This window comes from Aphidius gifuensis, linkage group LG2, assembly GCF_014905175.1.
Source record: "Aphidius gifuensis isolate YNYX2018 linkage group LG2, ASM1490517v1, whole genome shotgun sequence".
NCBI lineage: Eukaryota > Metazoa > Arthropoda > Insecta > Hymenoptera > Braconidae > Aphidius > Aphidius gifuensis.
Genome location: NC_057789.1, coordinates 23,862,446 through 23,889,062, shown reverse-complemented (window position 1 = coordinate 23,889,062; position 26,617 = coordinate 23,862,446). Strand labels below are relative to the sequence as shown.

The window sequence follows — 26,617 nt, the reverse complement described above, 5'->3', positions numbered from 1 at the left end:
TATATTATATAGTATCAGTTATAAAAAGTGATTTTCAATTGATAGAGAGGAATTAAAATACATTTAAATTCATTGAAAATATACAATAATCAAATTGTTTCAATAAAAAATATCAACTATTAATTTTATATTACAGACATGCCTTTTCCTTCAAATCAAATCAATAGCCAAATTAGCTGAATTTTTCATACAATTTTTTTCCACTGCATTCCTTTTTATGTAGAACAGAATCATATTTCACCACTTATCAATCATTTCAAAGAATTTCATTTCAATCAGTGTTATAAACTTATAACAAACCAGTTTAAATTATCTTTTCATTTTTATTTTATAATTAAATTCTTATGCAGAAATTGAAAATACATTTTTGCCATCCATTTCAATACAGTTGATTTTATCAACACAATTATATTAGTTCATCAATACAAATTTACCAAATTTTATTATCAATTTTATTATCAATCGAGAATTGGCCAACTATGGAACATCTTCCATATTACCAGGTATTTTTATTAAGTTGTTAATCACTCTGAATCTTGAAGTTAGTGATATTTAAAACTATTTTTATTCTTTGTTTTTTTCAAGAGTATGATATTGCCAACAAAAGCCAAGATGGAAATGCACTGTATGATGCTAAACTAAAAAAGTGGAAAGAGCTCATTGACCAGGGAGATCCTAAAAAATTATTAACAATCAAGGATGATTTAAGTTCTATTAATGATATGTTTCATTAACACACCACTGTTCCCTGCAAAAAAATTTCGCTTTTTTATGTATTATTCAAAAAATCATATGTTCAATTCTATATACAGTTCATGATACTGTCGAGTAATAATTTATCATTTATATCAACAAAAAAAAAAAAACAAACAAAATACAGCTTCATATAATTTTTTAACACTTGGTACATAGTACAGTATACCAGGTATAGCGTACTGCGTACCATTAACGTACTGGCGCATACCAGTCGTTGATTATCTGGGCTATTAAATATCAGCATCAATCGATATGACGACTCCCGGTTCTACGGAGGCCTGGAGTACCCTGGAGAGACATTTGCGTGCTATACGCATACGCTGTTTTTTTTTTTTTCGTGTTTGCTTGTGCACCACCCAACAAGTGACCCACAAGTAGCGAATTTGCAATAAGCAAAAAAATATAATGACGTTTGCCCAAGGTCTCAACACGATAACCTCTAACAGTGCATAATAACTAACAAATTATCTACACAATTAAAATAAAAAAATTAGATTAATTTAAAGTGATTAATTTATTATTTAATAAATATTTACATTAATATAAAAGTGAATGCTGCAATAACTATTAGGCAAATAGCTTTTTGGTTTCTTTTTTTGTTTCGTTTTGTACATCGTCGAGTTATCAATTTTTTTTTTATTTATGCTGACTCTTTTTTATGTTTATCATCTATTTTTAATTTAAATTTAATTAAGTTGATTGACAATTAAAAAAAAGCAAGTGATTTCAGTGACCTAGTTTGAACATCATCAATAAATAAAATTTTGTTGGAAATATCTATTTTATATTTTTCAAAGGAGAAACATTTAAGGACAAGTGAGTTTTTTATCTATGCCATTCATTTGACATTTTATCATTTATTTTTTTTTCAATCAATAAATTATCAATATTGTTTGAGTATTGTTGACATAATAACAATTAAAAATAACTGTATTTTGTACAATTATAGAACAATGAAAATTTAATTTTGCTTTTATAAAAATTGTTTGTTACAGTGTTTTTTTATAATTCTCAACCTCGTGAAGCTAGAGAAATTGCCGAAAAACAATTTGCTCAAAAAACAACATTTAAAGATAAATTTGAAGTGGCATGGAATTTCATATCTCCACATATTAAAGAAAATCGAGTTAGACTTAAAAAAACGGTTGGTCAATCAATGCTCTGGAGAGAAGTTGGTAATAAAGTATACACTACTGCAAAAAATGAAGATTATTTGCGCAAATCAATTGAAGCATACACCAAGAGTATTGCTTTTGCACCAGTTGGATCCAGTGAATTGTCATTGGCTTATGCAAACCGTTCAGTTATATTATTCAAAGAAAGACTCTATGAAGATTGTCTTCTTGACATTGAACGTTCATTAAAGGCAGGCTATCCAGATAAATTAAAAACAAAATTATTTTTACGTCAATCATTGTGTTTCAAGGCCTTGAAACCAAACTCAGGACTTGAACCAGGTATTTCAATGGCTAATGCAATGCAATGGCTTCCTGAATTGAAAAAATATAATCCAAAATACAACATCATCAAAGAGTATCCAAAGATGATCAATGATCTTAAAGAACCACGTGAAATTATTAAATTTATACCAGAAATAAAAAATGATAATGCAATAATAGTTGGTGCATCTGATGCAATTGAATTGAAAAAAAATAATGAAAATAATCAGACTATTGTTGCAACAAGAGACATCAAGACTGGTGAATTTATTTACATTTCTGAGCCATTTGCAGCAACTCCTGTTAATGAATTGCATTATACTAATTGTTGGCATTGTTGTTGTCAAACTTGGACTGGTGTACCATGTGATAATTGTCCAAACATCATATATTGCTCTGACATATGTAAAAAAAAAGCATGGAATAGTTATCATAATATTGAATGTTTAATATTGGAAGAAATTTTAAAATGTGACCATGTAGATATAGAAAAATTAATGGCAATGAAAATGATTTCAAAGTCACTAAACTCCGTAGGTGGTTTAAAAGGATTGAAAAAAAAAATTGACAGTATTGACTCGATGAAAAATAAAGAATTAATATTTACTAATGGGATTCTTGATGTTAATACTATCGATAATTTTCTTCGTCTTGATTATTTTAAAGCAACATCATCAAACTGTACATTTGAATCAGCAATACTTGCAGTATTGATTATTACAGTTTTTGGTGAAAAAACAGATAAATTAGGTAAAAAAATGACATTGAACGATTTGATTAAAAGTAAAGATAAAAAAATATTAATTTTGGGAGAATTAATATTGCGATATATGATGACTTCTGGTTTCAATAGTCAATCGGTATGTATTTATTTAATTTAGTATTGATAATTAACCGATTAAGTATTTGTAAACATTATTGAATTTTAAACAAAATTTATCAGTTTAATGAATCATCCACTGGTTGTATGGTGCCGTTGTCAACTGACTCGATACCATTTTATAATACTAAGATATTAAAACCGAGCTGTGATCCAAATGTCAATTGGAGTCACGTAGGTTCAGATGTTGGATTTTACGCTTGCAAACCAATCAAGCAAGGACAACCGGTACTTATTAAAGTTGCAAAATAATTATACTTGTATTTATTTTTTATATTTCGATAATTATAAATTTCATTTCAGCTACTTTCGAATACTGCAGGTTCATATCATATGACTTCAAAAATCGACCGATATAAATGCTTAGAACGTTTTACTGATGATGATCCACCATGTAGATGTACAGCATGTGATGAAAATTGGTCAACTATTCATTCTCTTCCATCATACAAGGTACTTGTTTTATTGCTTGTTTAAAACTTTAAATTCTTGAAGCTCGTGATATTTAAAACTATTTATATCTTTTTTTTTCAAGAGTATGACATTGGCAATACCGACGAAAATCCAAAGAGAATTCGATTGTATGATGCTAAAATTCAAAGAGTGGCCAAAGATCATTAGGGAAGGAAATACCAAACAATTATTAACAATTAAGGATGATTTTAATAGGATGAATGATAAGTTTTATCAGTACATCACTGTTCCTTGCGAAGAAATATCATTTTTGCATGTATCACTCAACATGATGTACAGTCGACTAGATACTGTTAAGAATACGTACCAGTAATTATTATTCAACAAAAGAAAACGACACTACTTAATTCATATACTTTTTACAATAATGATTATTTTTTTTAAATAATTAGAAAAAAAGTTAAACGATTAAAATAATCATTAGTTGTATTTTTTTTTGAGATGAAGAGAAAGATATTTTTCATCATTTAAATTTGCATGAATTAAATTATTAAAAAATTAATAACTGTCATTTAGGGTGAGAGATTTATCGGTGTTCTTATTAAAGCTATCAATTATTTGATACAGGATTATTCAAATCCTTATTATACAAAAATCATATATTGCTCTGACTCATGTAGAAAAAAAGCATGGAATAGTTATCATAATATTGAATGTTTAGTATTGAGACAACTTTTAAATTCTCTAGTTCTAACGACAGATATTTTTCGAGTAAAAATTTTTTTAAAAGCGATAAACTTACAAAATGATTCAATTGAATTGAAAAAAAAATTCATAAAATTAACTCAATAAATGACAAAACAATGATACTAACAAATGGCAAACTCGATGTGAACAATATCGATAATTTTCATCGTCTTGATTATTTTAAAGCAACATCAACTGAGTGCAATTTCAGCATTACTTATTTATTGTGTAACGAGTGAAAATGCTCACACATATATTTCGATAATCCCCACCACATTCGTCTACCGGGACTCTGTCTCTCCACAGTAATATGGTGTTTGTCTCGTCATGTAAAATAGCAAATGTAAAAATTACTTCAAGTCCGGCCACCATTGAGTGCGTCCGCAAAATAAAAACTTGTAAAATTTATCTTGGTGACGTGGCTTTGCCACATCACAAATACTTGAAAAATATATTGTTCAATAATTCATAATTCATCATATAATTTAAATGTTAAAATAAATAGTTTGTATAATAATAAATTAAAATTTGTGTTCTATTTTATTTAAAGTATAATATTTAAATAAAATCGTAAAATAATAAATTAAAGTAATTTGGTGGCAGAATGTTGAATATTAAATAAAATTCAAACAGCATAAAAAAACGCCCTTTACAATTGTTACAATTTTTTGTCAAAAAACAGATATATTAGGTGAAACTAGGGTTGGGCGATAGTCTGAAAAATATCGATATAACCACCCTGGTAGAAATATTTCTCCGCCATTACTCCGGCTTTCTTCGGCATTACTCCGTTTTTGGCCCATTTCCGGAGAAATTACTCCGACACGAGGGTGGTGGTAGAGAAATTACTCCGGCATGAGATGTGTCACTAAAGTCACTAAACTCCGTAGGTGGTTTAAAAGAATTGAAAAAAGTAGTTGACAACATTGACTCGATGAAAAATAAAGAATTAATATTTACCAATGGAATTCTTGATGTTAATACTATCGTTAATTTTCTTCATCTTGATTATTTTAAAGCAACATCAAGTGAATGCAATTTAGAATCAGCATTACTTGCAGTATTGATTGTTACAATTTTTGGTATAAGAACAAATATATTAGGTGAAAAAATGGCATTAAAAGATTTGATCAAGAGTAAAGATAAAAAAATATTAATTTTGGGAGAATTAATATTGCGATATATGATGATTTCTTATTTCAATAGTCAATCGGTATGTATTTATTTAATTTAGTATTGATAATGAATCAATTAAGTGTTTACGAAAATAATCATATTTTAAACAAAATTTATCAGTTTATAAAATCATCCAGTGGTTGTACTGTGACGTTGTCAACTGACCTGATACCATTTTGTAATACTAAGATATTAACACTGAGCTGTGATCCAAATATCAAGTGGAGTCACGTAGGTTCATCTGTTGGATTTTACGCTTGCAAACCAATCAAGCAAGGACAACCGGTACTTATTGAAGTTGCAAAATAATTATACTTGTATTTATTTTTTATATTTCGATAATTATACATTCATTTCAGCTACTTTTGAGTACTGCAGGTTCATATCATACGACTTCAAAAATCGACCGATATGATTGCTTAAAACGTTATACTGATGATTATCAACCATGTAGATGTACAGCATGTGTTGAAAATTGGTCAACTCTTTATTCTCTTCCCTCATACAAGGTACTTGTTTTATTGCTTGTTTAAAACTTTAAATTCTTGAAGCTCGTGATATTTAAAGCTATTTTTATCTTTTTTTTTTTTCTAGAGTATGACATTGGCAATACCGAAAAGAATACAAAGAGAATTTGATCGTATAATGCTAAAATTCAAAGAGCGGCTAGAGCTCATTCGCCAAGGAAATACCAAACAATTATTAACAATTAAGGATGAGTTGAATAGGATGAATGATAAGTTTCATCACTACATGACTGTTCCCTGTCGGGAAATATCATTATTGCATTTTTCACTCAGCGCGACGTACAGTCGACTAGATACTATTAATCATACGTACCAGTAATTATTATTCAACAAAAAAAAAAAAAAAAAAACAAGACTAATTCATATATTTTTTACAATAATTTTTCATTTTTTTGAATAATCAGAATTAAAACTATCATTAGTTGTATTTTTTTTGAGATAAAGATAAAGATATTTTTCATCACTTAAATTTGGTGAGAGGTTCATTAAAATAATCTAAAATCTATTGTTTAAATAATCTTAACAGTTCATTAGATAATTAGTGTTTTTATTTAAGCTATAAATTATTTGATAAAGGATTATTTGTTATTTTTTTTTCATTTGGGTATATTTCATTTCATTCAATTAAATAAAAAAAAAAATAAGTATTAATATATTTTTTATTTTTCTACATTTTCAATGCTGTTTTTTTTTACAATAATATTAATAAAGTTTTCATACAATATTTTTATATAATAAAGAGATAATATTTACGTCAAGTTATTTTTCAAATACATTGACTATTTCTATTTTTAAAATAAATTATCAATATATTCTTATTATGCTTACACTTTGTGCACGACATAAGTCATATCGTTCTTTTAAAGAAAAATAATATTTCAGTTACAATATGTATGTCACAAATACTTTATTTTTCATACAGCCAATAATTTTGTGGGGATAAATTTTTATGGTCTGAGTAATGTATATATTCATAAACAAAGCTACGTAATAAGTCATAAAAAAATTGTCGACAGGCATCCAGTTACGCACTGTTCAGTGTTCAAGTGTTCACTGTGCTGGTTGGACTTGATTCCTGTTCTCTCATCAACACATCCCATTCAAAGAAAAAAAATTGAAAACGAATTAACAACTCTAGATATTTGTTTAATTTTTTTAAATATAATTAAATAACCAAGTCTGTTTAATAAATTGAGTTTAAAATAATATATTATTTAAATAAATTCATCATTTATATAGATTTTTTACATTACTTTATTTTGTGAGCTGGAAGAGGATCCGGTTTTAACTTATCAATTACAAGTAAGTAATTGTATTTTAACAGTGTGCATTATATTATAGTATCAGTTATTAAAAGTGCTTTTAAATTGATAAAGAGAAATTAAAATACAGTAAAAGTTTTTTTTATTAATATTTATTATTTATTCATAAACAAAATTAACTATAAAAACTATAAATTATATATTCTTTTCTTTTAAAAACAATTTAAAAACAACATCGTAATTCTTTGTCATTATGAAGAGTCATTAAATATCATTTTTTATTTAATTAATTTTCTACTTTGGCCCATCAAAGTTTCAAAGAAAAAGTAATTTTTTTTTATATTTAAAAATTAATAAATTAATGCAAAATTAATTAAAGGTGGATTTAAAATTTTAAATCTATTGAATTTTTAATTTTGATTTCTGAAAAGAGGGAGAGATAATGAGCGAATTACTAATCATGTCAGCAACGCCAGCATATTTCGTAATATGATATATGAGTCGTAAAGAGTGCGGTAAGGAGAATGATCTACTAAAAGAAATAAATGCGCCGCAGATTTTCAATCACCTGTTATTGTTTTATGGTGTTTGTCAATTTATTTTTGTCATTCATTTCAATTGAATTATTAATACTGTGTAGTAATTAATAAAAAAATTAATTTTAATAACATAGTTGTAAGTTACAACTGTAACAGTTCATCAATGAAAATATACCTAATTTAATTATCAATAAATAAAACTTTGTTACAGGCTTGATGTTGGTAATTTTCATTTTGTTCAAGTAAATATATCATTGAAAATCAAGTAAGTTTTTATTTATTTTATTTATTATTTTTTTTCTCTTTTCAATTATCAATTGTTAAAATATTATTAACATAATCACGATCAAAAATAATTTCATTTAAGACAAATATTAAAAACATGATAATTTTATTTTTATAAAGTAGTATTATTAATAATTATTAATAAATAATAAATAAAAAAATATAAATTTAATTTTTGTTGCAGTCATGTTCTTCGTCGACTCTTCTTCTGTTGATGTTGAAATGATAATTGCCAAAAGACAGTTTTCTGAAAAAACAACATTTAAAGATAAATTTGAAGTGGCATGGAATTTTATAGCTCCATATATTAAGAAGTGTCCTAATGAAGTGGTCAAAACGGCTAGTCACTCAAAACTCTGGAGAGAAATTGGTAACACTGAATACACTAATACAAAAAATAAAGATTATTTACGCAAATCAATTATGGAATACACCAAAAGTATTAACCTTGCACCAGTTGGATCCATTGAATTATCATTGGCATATGCAAATCGTTCAGCTGTATTGTTCAAGGCAAGACTTTATGAAGATTGTCTTCTTGACATTGAACGTTCATTAAAGGCAGGCTATCCAGATAGATTAAAAACAAAATTATTTTTACGTCAATTATTGTGTTTCAAGGCCTTGAAACCAAACTCAGGACTTGAACCAGGTATTTCAATGGCTAATGCAATACAGTGGCTTCCTGAGTTGAAAAAATATCATCCAAAATACAACATCATCAAAGAGTATCCAAAGATGATCAATGAACTCAAAGAACCACGTGAAATTATTAAATTTATACCAGAAATAAAAAATGATAATGCAATAATAGTTGGTGCATCTGATGCAATTGAGTTGAAAAAAATTAATGAAAATAATCAATATATTGTTGCAACGAGAGACATCAAATCTGGTGAATTTATTTACATTTGTGAGTCATTTGCAGCAATTCCTAGTAATCAATTACGTTTTACTAATTGCTGGCATTGTTGTCACCAAACTTGGGCTGGTATACCATGTGATAATTGTCCAAACGTCATTTATTGCTCGGAGAGATGTAAAAAAAAAGCATGGAATAGTTATCATAATATTGAATGTTTAGTATTCGGACAACTTTTAAAAGTTGACAATGTAGATCAAGGAAAATTAATTGCAGTGAAAATGATTTTAAAGTCACTAAACTCGGTGGGTGGTTTAATTCAATTAAAGAAAAAAATTGATGATATTGACTTGATGAAAAATAAAGAATTAATATTCACCAATGGGATTCTTGATGTTAATACTATCGATAATTTTCTTCGTCTTGATTATTTTAAAGCAACATCATCAAAGTGTACATTCGAATGTGCATTACTTGCGGTATTGATTGTTACAGTTTTTGGTGAAAATACAGATATATTAGGTAAAAAAATGACATTGAACGATTTGATTAAAAGTAAAGATAAAAAAATATTAATTTTGGGAGAATTAATATTGCGATATATGATGATTGCTTCTTGCATTAGTCAATCGGTATGTATTTATTTAATCTAGTATTGATAATGAACCAATCGAGTATTTCTAAAAATTATTTAATTTAATTTTTAAACAAAATTTATCAGTTGATAGAATCATCGGCTGGTTGTAGTTTGATGTTGACAACTGACTCGATCCCATTTTGTAATACTAAGATATTAAAAACGAGCTGTGATCCAAATGTCAATTGGAGCCACGTAGGTTCAGATGTTGGATTTTACACTTGCAAACCAATCAAGCAAGGACAACCGGTACTTATTAAAGTCCCAAAATAATTATACTTTTATTTATTTTTTATATTTCGATAATAACAAATGATTTTCAGATACTCATGGGTAGTGTAGATTCATATCATATGACTTCAAAAATTGACCGATATAGACGATTAGAATTTACTACTGATGATGCTCAACTATGTGGATGTACAGCATGTGTTGAAAATTGGACAACTATTCATTCTCTTCCATCCTATGAGGTACTTATTTTATCGCTTGTTTAAAACTTTAAATTCTTGAAGCTGATGATATATTCAAAACTATTTTTATTTTATTTTTTCTCAAGAGTATGTCGGCAATACCGACGAGAATCCAAAGAGAACTCGACTGTATGATGCTAAAATTTGAAGGATGGCTAAAGGTTATCAGCAGGGCCAAAGAGTTCAGTCAATTTTGGATGCCGTATCAATTCGCGGTTAGAATTTTAATTAAAAAAATCGAAAAAATGTATCGTTATATCAGTGTTACGGTTAGAGTCTACAACAGGGATTTCGATATATTGATTTCGTGTTGACTTTGTTTTTGTTTCAACAGAGCCTTACTGAAATAAATTCCTTATTTATTTTTAAACTTTTATTTATTTTTACAATAAAATTATGCATTTAATTTAATTTAAAGTACTGAAATGTAAAAGTTTTGAAATATAACACTCTTTAACACTCAAGTGTTAATTTTATATTTTTGATATTTAATTCTAAAAAGTAATTTTAAAATATATTGTGTCTCTTTATTTTATTTTTTCAGAACATTTTTGATATTTTTTTTTTTTGCAGAACTTTTTGAGAACTTTAACTTTTATTAGAACTTTTTTTTGAGAACTTTTTTAAGAACTTTTCTTAGAACTTTTTCTAGAACTTTTTAAAAAGTTCTAACAAAAGTTCTCAAAAAAATTCTCAAAATAGTTCTCAAAAAAAGTTCTAAAATAAATTCTCAAAAAAATTCTCAAAAAAGTTCTCAAAAAAGTTCTCAAAAAAAAATATCAAAAAATGTTCTGAAAAAAATAAAAATAAAGTTCTAAATATATTTCTAAGAAGTACTTTTTTTAGAATTAAAAATATCAAAAATATAAAATTAACACTTGAGTGTTAAAAGAGTGTTATATTTCAAAACTTTATTCAGTACTTTAAATTAAATTAAATTTTACACCATATTTGAAAACAAATAAGTTTGAAACAGCAAATAATTTATTTCAGTAAGGCATCTGTTGAAACAAAACAAATTCAACACGAAATCACATATCGAGCATTATTGTTGTGTGACTCAAACCTTGAAACTGATATAACGAACATTTTTCGATTTTTTTAATTAAAATTCTAACCGCGAATTGATACGGCATCCAAAATTGACTGAACTCTTTGGCCCTGGTTATCAGCCACGGAGATAACAAACAATTATTAACAATCAAGGATGATGTAAATAGGATGAATGATAAACTTCATCACTACATCACTTTTCCTTGTAAAGAAATATCATTATTGTATTTGTCACTCAACACGATATACAGTCGACTAGATACTATTAATAATACGTATCAGTAATTATTATTTAACGGAAAAAAAAGACAAAAAAAAAAGATTTTTTTCTTAAATAATTAGAAAGAAAATTAAACAATTGAAATTATCATTAGTTGTATTTTTTTGAGATGAAGAGAAAGATATCTTTGATTAATAATGAATCATTATTTAAATTTGAATAAATTAAATTATTAAAAAAGTTAATAATTTTTATTTAAGGTGAGAGGTTTATTAAAAAATCTAAAACTTATCGTTTAAATTATTTCAAATAATTATTAGATAGCCGTGCTTTTATTTAGGCTATAAATTATTTGATAAAGGATTATTTGTTATGGTTTTTTAATTTGAATTTATTCAATTTTATTCAATTGAATAAAATGTAAAAATAAGTATTAATATATTTTTTATTTTTCTACATTTCAATACTGTTTTTTTTTTTTAGTATAAAATATTGATAAATTTTTCATACAATATTTTTATATAATAAGGAGATAATATTTACGTAAAGTTATTTTTTTAAGTCATTGACTATTTATATTTCAAAAAAAAAAATTATAAATATATTTTTATTATTCTTATATTTTTAATATTCTTACTTCTCATATTACATTGACATATTTTGTGAGCTGGAAGCTTACTTACTTATCAATTTTAAGTAAGTGATTGTATTTCAACAGCATGTGTTATTAGTATCAGTTATAAAAAGTGATTTTAAATTGATAAGACGGAATTTAAATATATTTAAATTCATTGAAAAAATATACAATAATCAAATTGTTTCAATAAAAAATATAAGCTATTAATTTTATATTGTGTAGAGATGCCTTTTCCTTCATAAATTAAAAAAAAAAAAACAAGTTAGTAATTTCATCTTAATTATCATTTATTTTTTTTTTTATTTTTTACTTTGATCGAATTTTCAAGTAGCTGTAATTCTTATTTATAATTAAAAATTAATTCAAACAAATTAAATAAAAATTTTATTTATTCATTTATTTTTTTTTTTTTTTTTGAATAATATTAAAAATACCAAATTTCTAATTTGGTTGGTGAAATGATAGAAAAAGAAAAGAGAGAAAATATTTACTCATTGTAAGCATCGATGGGAAATGTTTTTAGAAAAAGAAATAAAAATTTCCAGCTGTTATTGTTTTGTGCATTGTCGTGTGTGTTTTTCTGGTAAATGTGACTGTCATTCAATTTTCATTATTAATTTTAATTTATAACAAAAATATGTACAGTTGATTTCGGTAAGACAAGTTGAACAGTTCTTCAGTCAAAATTTACCAAAGTAAATAAATAAAACTTTGTTATAATTTTATATACATAATTTTCATTTTGTTCAAATATTTTTCTTTCGCGTTAATTATAAATTGTTTAAACATTATTCACCCAATTACAAATAAAAATAAATTTATTTTGTGCAAATAAATATTTTTTTAAATTGATTATTGTGATTATTGTGTTTCTTTAACTATTCAGCAATATACGAATAGAAATATAGAATTCAGTTAAGTGTTTACAAGTGTTTTCATTCTGATTGTTATTTTGTTTTTATCATCCATTTTGATTTAACAAAAAAATAAATAAATAAATAAATAAAAAATTGAATAACAATTAATAATACATTTTTTTTGCAATTTAATATATATCTATTTCATTTTATTAAAGTTTGTTATTTTATTCAAGTAAATACCATCGAAAATCAAGTAAGTTTTAAATATTATTTAAATATTATTTACACTAATAATAAAAATAAAAACTATGCATATGAAATAATTAAAAATTATGTTGTAATCATGATGACTTTATTTTTATTTAATTTGTATTATTTGTTTTTTTAAATATTCAGAAATGGAAAGAGAATTTGTCTGTGGACTCATCAATATACCCTCAGAAGAAGGATGGATCAATATAATTAATAAATTCCTTGAAAAAAAAACATTTGAGGATAGATTTGAGGTTGTATGGTCATTTTTACCTGGTTCAGCTCTTTCTAAACGAAATACAAATAATTTTATCAAAGACAAGTCAGTTGTAGATTCAATACACTGGCGTACAATTGGTAACAATGAATACACAGCTACTTCAAAAAATAAAGATTATATAAGCAAATCAATTGAGGCATACACCAAGAGTATTGCTTATGCACCAGTTGGATCCAGTGAATTGTCATTGGCTTATGCAAATCGTTCAGCAGTATTATTCAAAGCAGGACTTTATAATGACTGTCTACTTGACATTGAACGTTCATTAAAAATAGGCTATCCAGATAATTTAAAAACAAAATTACATATTCGTCAATCATTGTGTTTCAAAGCATTGAAACCAAGTTCATAGGTATTTCAATGGCCAGTGCAATGCAGTGGTTACCTAATTTAAAAAAAAACAATCCAAATTACAACATCAAAGATGAATATTCAAAGATGATGAATCAACTTGAAAAACCTCGTGATACAAACACTGCTAAATTTAAACCAACGATTAAAAATAAGAGCTCAACAATAGTTGGTGGATCAGATGCAATTAAATTAATAAAATCAAATGGAAATAATCATTATATTGTTGCAACAAGAGACATCAAATCTGGTGAATTTATTTACATCAATAAACCATTTGAAATGATCACTTCTGTTGGTAAATGTTACACTACTTGTTGGCATTGTTATCGTCAAACATGGTCTAGTGTAGCATGTGATAAATGCTCGTGTATTATTTTTTGTTCACAAAAATGTAAAGATATCGCTTGGAATGAATATCATGATCTTGAATGTTTAATTTTGAGTCTTTTTTTGAAATTGGACTTAATGGATGATGAAGACAAGCCGCTATACCACTTGACAATTAAAATTTTATCAAAAGCACTTAAAGCCACTGGTGGTATTGCAGAATTGAAAAAAAAAATTAATGATATTGATTCAATGAAAGATACATCAATGATTTATACTGATGATATTTTTGATGTTAATACTCTTGATAATTTTTATCGTCTTGATTATTACAAGCCAACATCTGATGAATGTTCATTTGAACGTGCAATTGACATTTCAGCAATTGTCGAAACGTTTAGTAAAATGACAAATATATTTGGTCGAAAGTTGAGACCTGTTGATTCAGTCATTTTGGGAGGTTTGATATTCAGACATCTAATGATTGTTGAACGTAATGTTATGCGTGTAAGTAAAACATGTTTTATTATTTAAGCAATTAGAATACTATAATTATCAATCTAAAAAAATAATTTTATTTCTAATCAATTAGTACACTGATGATGTCTCAAAAAATCTCTCTTTGACATTTGCTGCTATAATGCCAATTCGAGAAATGTTCGTAAAGAATTGTGATCCTCATGTCAACTGGTGCAACTGTGAACCGAATGATACATTTTTAGCCCAAAGACCAATTAAAAAAGGAGAAAAGGTATTTTATTTTTAAAATCAACTCATGAAAATATAAATAAAATATTTTTGTTTTTTTTTTATTTTAGATAAGTATATCACTAGTTGGACGTTACCAGAAAGATACATTATCTGAACGTCAAATGAGACTTGAGGCATTGGATCTTAAGCCATGCAAATGTTCAACATGTGTACAAAATTTACCACTGTTGGAAAATCTTCCATCTTACAAGGTAAAGTTTTATTTACTTAAAAATAAATAGTATAATTGAATAAATAATATAAATTATATTGATAATTGCTAATAACTTGATATAATAATTTAAAGCTTGTATTTATTTTATTTTCGACAGAGCTTAAAGTTATCAAAACAAGTTCAACAGGAATTGGATTGTATCGTGTTGAAATTAGGTGATTATTTTGGGCTCATTGTCGAAGAAAACACCGAAAAATTGCTTAAAAGAAAAGACACTTTTGCTGAAATTACTGATAAATTTTATCAACACGTCACTGTACCTTGCCAAGAAGCTTCTTTCTTTTCTCTGATGCTAGAAAAATTGTATCATCAACTTGCTAATCAACGTCGTATTATTTGATAATTATTTTACAAAAAAAAAAAACAAAATCCTAGCTTTATTTTTATTATTATTGTTATTAAATATTTATTTGTTTTTCTTTTTTTTTTCTTTCTAAAATATTTCTTCAATTAAATTGTTTTTTGTTTTTTGTTTTTTTTTTGTTGTTGTTAAGTTCTTTCAATTTACTTAAAATTAAAATAATGTAAATTGATTTTTTTTTTGTGTTTATTTAAATAAAGTTTGAATATTTAAATATTATTTTTAGTTTATTATTTATTAGATGATAAAATACTGAGATATATTACATGTCTTTTGTTACGAAGATACTAAACAATTATTAACAATCCTCCTAGCGTTATATAGACAATTAAATATTAATGATACTCTCGAGTAATTATTTTTCATCATAATAACTTATTTCTAAAGTCATCAAGAAAAATAAATAATTAAATAAATTAAATTATCATTAGTTGTATTTTTTTTCTTATTAAAATAATATATTAAATTGAACATCGGTTTTTAAATAATACATAAATATTCATTGCAATTTTTTTTCTTATTAAAATAATATATTAAATTGAACATCGGTTTTTAAATAATACATAAATATTCATTGCAATAATTTATTTATTGTTTATTGTATTTTTATTATATTAATATAATTATCAAAGATTAATTTTTTTATTTTATACTTTGTCTTTAATTTCAAACTTAGTATTTTTTTTAATGTAATTATTAATTAAAAGTTAATGAAACAATTTAATGATAATATAATTATATTTTTTTTAATAAGCAAAAAGCAGCGATTTGTAATGCTAGTTTGAATTTTTAATTTTTAAGTAGAGAAAGAGAGAAGTCGGGAAAAGAGATAGAGACTTAATTGGCGCTGGCAACGTTCAAGAAGGATCTCGAAAAAAAGAAAAAAAAAAAATATGTGAAAATCCCCCTCGAGCACCTCGGCGGTTCAGGGCTGCCATGCCTTCTTTTGTGTTTTGGGCATTGTCGGATTAAGTTGGTTAGTCAAGTCCTTCTGTGAAGTGTCATATTATTTACATCATCCATTTTAATCTTACATTTGACTCTTGAAAATAATTATTATTTTAAGTGAAAATCACCAAAGACCAAGTAAGTTTTTATTCAAATTGTTGAATTGTTGATGGTTTGTTTTTAAACAATTGTTGAAATATTAATATTATTTTTACAATAAAAATCATAATAATTTTACTTTTATTTAATTGCTTTAAATTTGTTTTTATCTTTATTATCTATAATTATTATTATTGTTATTAATATTATTTATGAATTAATTTTTGTAACAGCAATGGGAAAAGGATCTAGATGTGGGAATTTTTGTGGAAATTATGACTGTGAAAACTTAAGTAAACCTTGTCAAAAATTGGTAGATGATCTAGAGGTAAATTTTTTTAAAACGAAAACATTTGATGATAGATTTAAGATTGTATGGAAGTTTATGATTGAAACATCACCTCCCAACTATTGTGATAAGTTTATGATGAAGAAGACAGTTGCTGATTCAATAAGTTGGCGTAAAATTGGTAACAAAGAATACACTACTGCAAAAAATAAAGATTATATAAGCAAATCAATTGAAGCATACACCAAGAGTATTGCTTATGCACCAGTTGGATCTAGTGAATTGTCATTGGCTTATGCGAATCGTTCAGCTGTATTATTCAAAGCAGGATTTTATAATGACTGTCTGCTTGACATTGAACGTTCATTAAAAATAGGCTATCCAGATAATTTAAAAACAAAATTACATATTCGTCAATCATTGTGTTTCAAAGCATTGAAACCAAGCTCACATATTGAGACAGGTATTTCAATGGCCAGTGCAATGCAGTGGTTACCTAATTTAACAAATAACAATCCAAATTACAACATCAAAGATGAATATTCAAAGATGATGAATCAACTTGAAAAACCTCGTGATACAAACACTGCTAAATTCACTCCAATGATTAAAAATAAGAGTGCAACAATAGCTGGTGGATCAGATGCAATTGAATTGAAAAAAACAAATGGAAATAATCGGTATGTTGTTGCAACAAGAGACATTAAATCTGGTGAATTTATTTACATCAATAAACCATTTGAAATGATTGCTTGTGATGATAAACGTTACATCACTTGTTGGCATTGTTGTCGTCAAACTAGGGCTGGTATACAATGTGATAAATGTCCAAATATAGTATTTTGTTCACAAGAATGTAAAGATATTGCTTGGAATGAATATCATGATCTTGAATGTTCAATTTTAAGTTTTTCCATAAAATTGAAATATGATGTTGCAGATGATTGGAAATTTCGATTAACGATTAAAATTTTATTAAAAGCAATTAAGACTGCTGGTGGTATTACTGAATTGAGAAAAAAAATTGATGATGTTGAAGCAAGTGCTGATAAATCAATGATTTATACTAATGATATTTTTGATGTTAATACTATTGATAATTTTCATCGTCTTGATTATTGCAAGCCAAATTCTGATGTATGGCTATTCCCTCGAGCGATTCGAACTGCATCAATTGTATTAATGTTTGGAATTGAAACAAATGTTTTTGGCCAAAAAATGGAAATCGTCGAAACTTATTCAAATAAAAATGCAATAATTTTGGGAGGTTTGATACTCAGGTATTTAATGACTGTCAAACGCAATGCTGTTCATGTGAGTATAATATTTTTTATTTTCATAATAATCACTATAATGATTCATGTAATTAATGATGTTTTTTCTTATTAATTAGCACACTGATGATGTATCGAAAGGGGTCGTGTTAACAGGGGCTATTATAATGCCAATTCAATATATGTTTGTCAACCATTGTGATCCTCATGTTAATTGGTACAACTATCAAGGGAATGTTGCAATTGTAGCCGAAAGACCAATAAAAAAAGGAGAAAAAGTACTTGATTTTTTTATTAAAGAAGATGTATTTTAATTTTTACCAAATCAACTCATGAAAATATTAATTATATTTGTGTTTTTATTTTAGATACGTATATCATCAGCTGGACGTTACCAGGACCAGCCACTATCTGAACGTCAAAAGCACCTTGCATCATTTGATCTTCCTCCATGCAAATGCACAGCATGTGTACAAGATTTACCACTGATTGAAAATCTTACATCTTACAAGGTAAAGTTTTTATTTCTTTGAAAAAAAATAATATCATTATTAGCTATTTGATTATAATTTAAAGCTTATATTTTGTTTATTTTTAACAGAGTTTGAAGTTGTCAAATCAAGCTCGCGGAGAACTGGATCGCATCATGATTAATTCAGCTGATTATTATGAGCTTATTGCTGAAGGAGATCCTGAGAAATTGCTCAAAATAAAAGATACTTTGGCCAATATGACTGATAAATTTTATCAACATGTTACTGTTCCTTGCAAAGAAGCTTCTTTTTTTCCACTGATGCTAGAAATGTTGCATTATCAACTTTGCATTCCACGTCCTATTGATCAGTAATTTTTTTACCAAAAAACGAAAATCTTTTAGCTGGTTTTTATTATTTATTTTATTACAAATTATTATTTGTACTTTGTACTTTGCTTTTCGTTTCTACTTTACATTTTTTATAGCATGATAATATTCGTTTTTTTTGTTTAGTATGACATTTTATTAACTGAAAAATATACCTTAAAGTTTAATGTTCATTAGGATATTCATTTTATTAAAAATTACGTCTTGATTTTTTAAATTTAATGAAAACTAAAATACTGCAGTATTTTTAAAATTTTGTGTGTTTATTCGAATAAAGTTTGAGTGTTGAAAAATGATTTGTAGTTATTCTTTTTTTTTTTAATTGTTCTTTATTCATACATAATAATCTCATAAATAATAAAAAACAAATTAATCACTCTCTAAGTATTGTTGAAGAAAATTAAATAAGTGTCAAGAACTCTTTTTTGAAGATAAAGATAAGATGAAATTATTAACAATCAAAGATACTTTGAGTAGCAATAATGACAACTGATCATTTTATCAGTGATAACTTAGTGATAAGTTTGATCACTACATCACTGTTCCCTGTAAAAAAATATTACACTTGTATTTACTATTGAAAAAATTGTATGTTCGTTTACATACAGTTTGAGATACTCTCGAGTAATTATTTAACAAGAGAAAGAAACAAGATCAGCTTCATATAAATTTTTTACAATGTTGTTTATTGTTGATATAATTATCAAGAAAAAAAATCCAAAATGTCATTTGTTTCTTGATTTTTTTGTCTAACTAATTATTGTTTAGATGAATAGTTTATAAATTTTTCATTTGCTATTGGATTATTGACCATTTGTAATGATTTTTAAATTTAATGGAAGTATTTAGTCTGATGTAATTTCTTTAAAAAATAACAATTATCTACATGTATTGATCAAAAATAAAAAAAAAAAGTTTTCTTATTATATCTAATATTCAAATAATTAAATATAGTTTTTTCTATTTGAAATAATACATTATATTTAACATTGCTCTTAAATATTATACCAAATTTATTGCTATAATTTATTTATCGTTTCTTGTATTTTGGATATATTAATATAATTATCAAAAATTAATTTTTTTATTTTCTACCTTGTTTTTGATTTCAAGTGAGTCTAATTTTTTTTAATAGACTGCTGATATGTAATTTTTATAAGCAGAAAGAAAGAAAGAGAGAGAAAACACCCTGTAGTGCCCCGCACATCGCCGGAGTTCTGATATTTTGTTTTTTCTAGTATTTTCTCTTTTATGCTTCGTTCTGTCAAGTGTTTTTGCATGTTTTGGTTAAGTGTCTTATCCAGTCTTATCATTTACTTTATCCATCTCAAATTAACTAATAACAATACAGTTGATTTTTTGTTAAAAAGTTTGAACAGTTTATCAATAAAAATGTAACAAAGTGGATTGATAAAATTTCGTTGGATTATACATTTGACTCTTGAAAGTATTTATTTTTTCAAGTAAAAATCATCAAAGACCAAGTAAGTTTTCATTCACATTGTAATAATTATTATAATATTATTTCTACAAAAAATATCATAATAATAATCTTATTTTTATTTAATTGTTTCAAACTTGTTTTTATCTTTATTATTTATAGTTATTGTTATTAATATTACTTGTGTATTTATTTTTGTAACAGCAATGCGGGGAGGATCTACTTGTAGGGATTTTTGTGGAAATAATGACTGTAGAAACATAAGTGAACCTTGTCAAAAATTTATGACAGATCTAGAGGCAAAATTCCTTAAAACAAAGACATTTGATGATAAATTTGAGATTGCATGGAACTTTATGATTGAAACAGCACCTATTAACTATTGTGAAAAATTTATGGTGGAAAAAACAGTCGTTGATTCAACACACTGGCGTACGATTGGTAACAATGAATACACAGCTACTTCAAAAAATAAAGATTATATAAGCAAATCAATTGAGGCATACACCAAGAGTATTGCTTATGCACCAGTTGGATCCAATGAATTATCATTGGCTTATGCAAATCGTTCAGCAGTATTATTCAAAGCAGGATTTTATAATGACTGTCTACTTGACATTGAACGTTCATTAAAAATAGGCTATCCAGATAATTTAAAAACAAAATTACATATTCGTCAATCATTGTGTTTCAAAGCATTGAAACCAAGCTCACATATTGAGACAGGTATTTCAATGGCCAGTGCAATGCAGTGGTTACCTAATTTAACAAATAACAATCCAAATTACAACATCAAAGATGAATATTCAAAGATGATGAATCAACTTGAAAAACCTCGTGATACAAACGCTGCTAAATTTACTCCAATGATTAGAAATAAGAGTGCAATAATAGCTGGTGGATCAGATGCAATTGAATTAAAAAAAACAAATGGAAATAATCAACATATTGTTGCAACAAGAGACATTAAATCTGGTGAATTTATTTACATCAATAAACCATTTGAAATGATTGCTTGTGATGATAAACGTTACATCACTTGTTGGCATTGTTGTCGTCAAACTTTGGCTGGTATACCTTGTGATAAATGTCCAAATATAGTATTTTGTTCACAAGAATGTAAAGATATTGCTTGGAATGAATATCATGATCTTGAATGTTCAATTTTAAGTTTTTCCATAAAATTGAAATATGATGTTGCAGATGATTGGAAATTTCGATTAACGATTAAAATTTTATTAAAAGCAATTAAGACTGCTGGTGGTATTACTGAATTGAGAAAAAAAATTGATGATGTTGAAGCAAGTGCTGATAAATCAATGATTTTTAAAGATGGTATTTTTGATGTTAATACTATTGATAATTTTTATCGTCTTGTTTATTGCAAGCCAAATTCTGATGTATTTTCATTCCCTCGAGCACTTCGAACTGCATCAATTGTATTAATGTTTGGACTTGAAACAAATGTTTTTGGTCAAAAAATGGAAATTGTTGAAGCTTATTCAAATAAAAAATCAATAATTTTGGGAGGTTTGATACTCAGGTATTTAATGACTGTCAACCGCAATGTTGCTTATGTAAGTAAAATATTTTTCATTTTCAGATTAATCAAAACACTATAATGATTGATGTAATTGATGATGTTATTTCTTATTAATTAGCACACTGATGATATATCAAAAGAGGTCGTGTTATCACACGCTGTTATAATGCCAATTCAAGACATGTTCGTCAACCATTGTGATCCTCATGTTAGTTGGTACAACTATCAAGGGAATGTTGCAATTGTCGCCGAAAGACCAATAAAAAAAGGAGAAAAAGTACTTGGTTTTTTTTTTTAAACAAGATGTATTTTAATTTTTACCAAATCAACTCATAAAAGAATTAATGATATTTGTGTTCTTTATTTTAGATACGCATATCATTAGCTGGACGTTACCAGGACATGCCACTATCTCTACGTCGAAAGAACCTTGCATTATTTGATCTTCCTCCGTGCAAATGCACAGCATGTGTACAAGATTTACCACTGATGGACAATCTTACATCTTACAAGGTAAAGTTTTTATTTATTTGAAAAAAAATAATATTATTAGCAATTTGATTATAATTCAAAGCTTATATTTTTTTTTCATTTTTGACAGAGTTTGAAGTTGTCGAATCAAGTTCAAAGAGAATTGGATCGTATTATGATTAAATCAGCTGGTTATTCTGAGCTCATTGCTGAGGGAGATGCTGAGAAATTGCTCAAAATAAAAGACACTTTGGCCAAAATGACTGATGAATTTTATCAACACGTTACTGTTCCTTGTAAAGAAGCTTCTTTTTTTTCACTGATACTGGGAACGTTGCATCACCAACTTTCCATTCCACGTCGTATCGATCAGTAATTTTTTTTACTAAAAAAAAAATCCTTTCGCGGTTTTTCATTATTTATTTTATTACAAATTATTCTTTGTATGTACTTTGTTTTTCGTTTCTACTTTATATTTTTTATAGCATGATAATATTTGTTTTTTTTTTTTTTGTTTAGTATGACAATTTATCAACTGAAAAACATACCTTAAAGTTTTATGTTCATTAGAATATTCATTTTATTAAAAATTACGTTTTTTGATATTTTAAATTTAATAAAAACTAAAATACTGCAGTATTTTTAAATTTTTTGTGTGTTTATTCGAATAAAGCTTGAGTGTTGAAAAATGATTTGTAGTTATTCCTTTTTTTTTTTAATTGTTCTGTATTCATACATAATAATTTCATAAATAATTAAAAACAAATTAATCACTCTAAGTATTGTTGAAGAAAATTAAATAAGTGTCGAGAACTCTTTGAAGATGAAGATAAGACGAAATTATTAATAAAGATACTTTGAGTAGCAATAATGATAACCGATAACTTAGTGATAAGTTTCATCACTACATCACTGTTCCCTGTAAAGAAATATCACACTTGTATTTACTATTGAAAAAGCTGTATGTACGTTTACATACAGTTTAAGATACCCTCAAGTAATTATTTATCAAGAGAAAGATAAATAAGACATACAGCTTCATATAAATTTTTTACAATGTTGTTTATTGTTGATATAACTATCAAGAAAAAAAAATTCAAAATGTTATTTGTTTCTTGATTTTTTCGTCTAACTAATTATTGTTTAGATGAATAGTTTATAAATTTTTCATTAAAAAATAACAATTATCTACATGTTCTGATCAAAAATAAAATAAAAAGTTCCATTATTATATCTTATACTAATTCAAATAATTAAATATAATTTTTTCTATTTGAAATAATACATTATATTTAACATTGCTCTTAAATATTATATCAAATTTATTGCTATAATTTATTTATTGTTTATTGTATTTTGGATATATTAATATAATTATCAAAAATTAATTTTTCTATTTTCTACCTTGTTTTTGATTTCAAGTGAGTGTAATTTTTATAAGCAGAGAGAGAAAGAGAGAGAGAGAGAAAACATTTATTGGCGCTAGCATCGCTGTTAAAAAAAGAGGTAAATAAACACCCTGTAGTGCCCCCCGTACATTCCCGATTCCCCGCAGTTCTGATATTTTGTTTATTCTCGTTTTTTCTTTTTTATGCAACGTTCTGTCAAGTGTTTTTGTTAAGTGTCTTATTATTTACTTCATCCATCTCAAATTAATTAACAACAATATACTTGATTTCTGTCAAAAATTTTAAACATTTTATCAATAAAAATTTACCAAAGTAGTGGATTAATAAAATTTTATTGCAATTTTATATTTGGTTTTATTAAAAAATATTTATTTTTTCAAGTAAAAATCAACAAAGACCAAGTAGGTTATCATTCACTTTTTTTATTATTTCATGTTTTTTTTTTTTTAAATCAATTGTTTGAAGTTATTATTTATACAAAAAAAATTCGAAAATTAATTTATTTTGTACAACTGAAAACTATGCTATATAGAGAGAAAGTAAAATATATTTAAATTCATTTAGAATATACAATAAACAAATTGTTTGAATAAAAAATATAAACTAATAATTTTACATTGTAGACATGCCTTTTCCTGGAGATACTAAGATATGTGCCGAAAGGGAATTTATAAGAACAGATAACTTTGAGGATAAATTTGAAGTGGCATGGAAGTTTGCAGTTCCATATATTAATGAAAGTCTAGATGATCAAGGAAGCAAGTCAGTTGTTGATTCAATACATTGGCGTACAACTGGTAACGATGAATACACAGCTACTTTAAAAAATAAAGATTATTTATGCAAATCAATTGAGGCATACACCAAGAGTATTGCTTATGCACCAGTTGGATCCACTGAATTATCATTGGCTTATGCAAATCGTTCAGCTGTATTATGCAAAGCAAGACTCTATGAAGATTGTCTTGTTGATATTGAACGTGCATTAACATCAGGCTATCCAGACAATTTAAAAACAAAGCTATTTGTTCGTCAAGCATGGTGCTTCAAAGCCTTGAAACCAGACTACGATATTGATTCAAGTAGTTCAATAGCCAATGCAATGCAATGGCTACCTAATTTGAAAGAAAACAACCCAAATTATAACATAGAACATGAACATTCAAAAATGATGAATGAACTTGGTGCACCACGTGATATTATTAAATTTTTACCAGAAATAAAAAAAGCTAATTCGATAATTGTTGATGGATCTGATGCAATCGATTTAAAAATAACAAATACTGGTCAACATATTATTGCTAAAAAAATGATTAAATCTGGTGAATTTATTTACATTTCTGAGCCATTTTCAGCAACTGTTATCGATGAATTACGTTTTACAAATTGTTGGCATTGTTGTCGTCGAACTTTGACTGGTGTACCATGTGATAATTGTCCAGCTATTATTTATTGCTCTGACACATGTAAAAAAAAAGCATGGGATAGCTATCATAATATTGAATGTTTAGTATTAGGACAACTTTTAAAGATTGACAAAATTAATATAGCAGATTTATTAGCAATAAAAACTTTTTTAAAAGCACTCAACTCTGTAGATAGTTTGAGTGAATTAAATGAACAAATAGACAATATTGACTCGATAAAAAATACAGGATTCATGTTTTCTCATGGAAAACTTGATGCTAATTCTATTGATAATTATCGTTATCTTGATTATTTTAAAGCAACATCAACTGAGTGTACATTCGAATCAGCATTACTTGCTGTATTGGTTGTTGCAATTTTTGGTCAAAAAACAGAAATATTAGGTAAAAAAATGACACTGAAAGATTTGACTGAGAGTAAAATAAAAAATATATTCAATTTGGGAAAATTAATATTGCGATATACGATGGTTGTTCGTCGTAATTCTCCACATGTATGTATTCATTTAATTAATCAATTATTAATTATTAATTGTTCAATTAATTTATGTTTTAAATTTATCAGTTTATAGAAACAGAAACTGAGGATTCATCTGTATCGTCAAGTGTCATGATACCATTTTGTAGATTATTAAAAAAAAGCTGTGATCCTAATGTTGATTGGACTTATGTGGGTTCAAATGTTGGATTTTATGCTATCAAACCAATCAAGCAGGGAAAACAGGTACATATGTTAACGTCTTGAAATAGTTTTCTTTTATTATTATTTTATTTTGATAATTATAAATTGATTTCAGATACTTTTGAGTACTGCTGGTTCATATCATCTGACTCCAAGAATCGATCGGTATATACGATTAGCACCCACTACAACTGATTATATACCATGTAAATGTAAAGCATGTGATGAAAACTGGCCAACTATACAATTCCTTCAATCTTACGAGGTATTTATTTTATTGATTCTAAAAAAATATAAAATGATAGAAACTGTAGTAATCATTAAAATTATTCATACCGTTTTTTTTTTTTTTTTGTGTTAATATAGAGTATGTCGTCAAACAAGATAAGAATGTTGTCAAAAAAAATAAAGGCAGAACTTGATTCCATGATGCAAGAATTTAAAGAGTGCCAAGAACTCTTTGAAGAAGGAGATAATACAAAATTATTAACGATTAAAGATACTTTGAGTAGCATTAATGACAAGTTCCATCACTACATCAATGTTCCCTGCAAAGAAATATCACACTTGTATTTATTATTAAAAAAATTGTACGTCCGTTTACATACAGTTCATGATACTCTCGAGTAATTATTTATCAACAGAACAAAAAACAAGATACAGCTTCATATAAAATTTTTATAATGTTGTTTATTGTTAATATAATTGTCAAGAAAAACAATTGAAATTGTCATTTGATTCTTGATTTTTTCATCTAATTAATTATTGTTAAGATGAATAGCTTATAAATTTTTTATTTGGTATTGGGTTATTGACCATTTGTAATGATTTTAAAATTTAATTGGC

General features: G+C 26.2%; 8 protein-coding genes across 8 annotated transcripts; all 8 read left to right on the top strand.

Moving 5' to 3' along the window:
* The first annotated feature begins 1,008 nt into the window (after positions 1-1,008).
* Positions 1,009-3,327, top strand: LOC122850596 (SET and MYND domain-containing protein 4-like). Its single transcript, XM_044149730.1, has 4 exons — positions 1,009-1,039; positions 1,752-2,600; positions 2,679-3,055; positions 3,139-3,327. The coding sequence occupies exons 1-4, from the start codon at positions 1,009-1,011 to the stop codon at positions 3,325-3,327; spliced, it is 1,446 nt and encodes a 481-aa protein (XP_044005665.1).
* A 62-nt stretch (positions 3,328-3,389) lies between these two features.
* LOC122849645 lies at positions 3,390-3,932 on the top strand. Its single transcript, XM_044148417.1, has 2 exons — positions 3,390-3,528; positions 3,611-3,932. Exons 1-2 carry the CDS (start codon positions 3,409-3,411, stop codon positions 3,860-3,862), a joined length of 372 nt encoding a protein of 123 aa, XP_044004352.1. The 5' UTR covers positions 3,390-3,408; the 3' UTR covers positions 3,863-3,932.
* A 1,204-nt stretch (positions 3,933-5,136) lies between these two features.
* On the top strand, positions 5,137-6,258 carry LOC122850595. The gene is made up of 4 exons (XM_044149729.1): positions 5,137-5,449; positions 5,533-5,697; positions 5,772-5,921; positions 6,007-6,258. Exons 1-4 carry the CDS (start codon positions 5,171-5,173, stop codon positions 6,256-6,258), a joined length of 846 nt encoding a protein of 281 aa, XP_044005664.1. The 5' UTR covers positions 5,137-5,170.
* A 1,693-nt stretch (positions 6,259-7,951) lies between these two features.
* Positions 7,952-13,651, top strand: LOC122850594 (SET and MYND domain-containing protein 4-like). Its single transcript, XM_044149728.1, has 7 exons — positions 7,952-8,005; positions 8,210-9,519; positions 9,609-9,773; positions 9,848-9,997; positions 10,084-10,126; positions 12,553-12,561; positions 13,164-13,651. Exons 2-7 carry the CDS (start codon positions 8,212-8,214, stop codon positions 13,649-13,651), a joined length of 2,163 nt encoding a protein of 720 aa, XP_044005663.1. The 5' UTR covers positions 7,952-8,005; positions 8,210-8,211.
* Positions 13,652-13,659: 8 nt separating this feature from the next.
* Positions 13,660-15,305, top strand: LOC122850593 (SET and MYND domain-containing protein DDB_G0273589-like). Its single transcript, XM_044149727.1, has 4 exons — positions 13,660-14,487; positions 14,573-14,731; positions 14,799-14,942; positions 15,063-15,305. Exons 1-4 carry the CDS (start codon positions 13,660-13,662, stop codon positions 15,303-15,305), a joined length of 1,374 nt encoding a protein of 457 aa, XP_044005662.1.
* Positions 15,306-16,275: 970 nt separating this feature from the next.
* Positions 16,276-18,796, top strand: LOC122850592 (SET and MYND domain-containing protein 4-like). The gene is made up of 5 exons (XM_044149726.1): positions 16,276-16,412; positions 16,607-17,976; positions 18,056-18,214; positions 18,305-18,448; positions 18,538-18,796. Exons 2-5 carry the CDS (start codon positions 16,609-16,611, stop codon positions 18,781-18,783), a joined length of 1,917 nt encoding a protein of 638 aa, XP_044005661.1. The 5' UTR covers positions 16,276-16,412; positions 16,607-16,608; the 3' UTR covers positions 18,784-18,796.
* A 1,369-nt stretch (positions 18,797-20,165) lies between these two features.
* On the top strand, positions 20,166-22,629 carry LOC122850591 (SET and MYND domain-containing protein 4-like). The gene is made up of 5 exons (XM_044149725.1): positions 20,166-20,282; positions 20,444-21,816; positions 21,901-22,059; positions 22,152-22,295; positions 22,384-22,629. Exons 2-5 carry the CDS (start codon positions 20,446-20,448, stop codon positions 22,627-22,629), a joined length of 1,920 nt encoding a protein of 639 aa, XP_044005660.1. The 5' UTR covers positions 20,166-20,282; positions 20,444-20,445.
* Positions 22,630-24,014: 1,385 nt separating this feature from the next.
* On the top strand, positions 24,015-26,419 carry LOC122849562 (SET and MYND domain-containing protein 4-like). The gene is made up of 5 exons (XM_044148316.1): positions 24,015-24,063; positions 24,286-25,583; positions 25,655-25,813; positions 25,887-26,036; positions 26,138-26,419. The coding sequence occupies exons 2-5, from the start codon at positions 24,288-24,290 to the stop codon at positions 26,399-26,401; spliced, it is 1,869 nt and encodes a 622-aa protein (XP_044004251.1). The 5' UTR covers positions 24,015-24,063; positions 24,286-24,287; the 3' UTR covers positions 26,402-26,419.
* Positions 26,420-26,617: the final 198 nt, after the last annotated feature.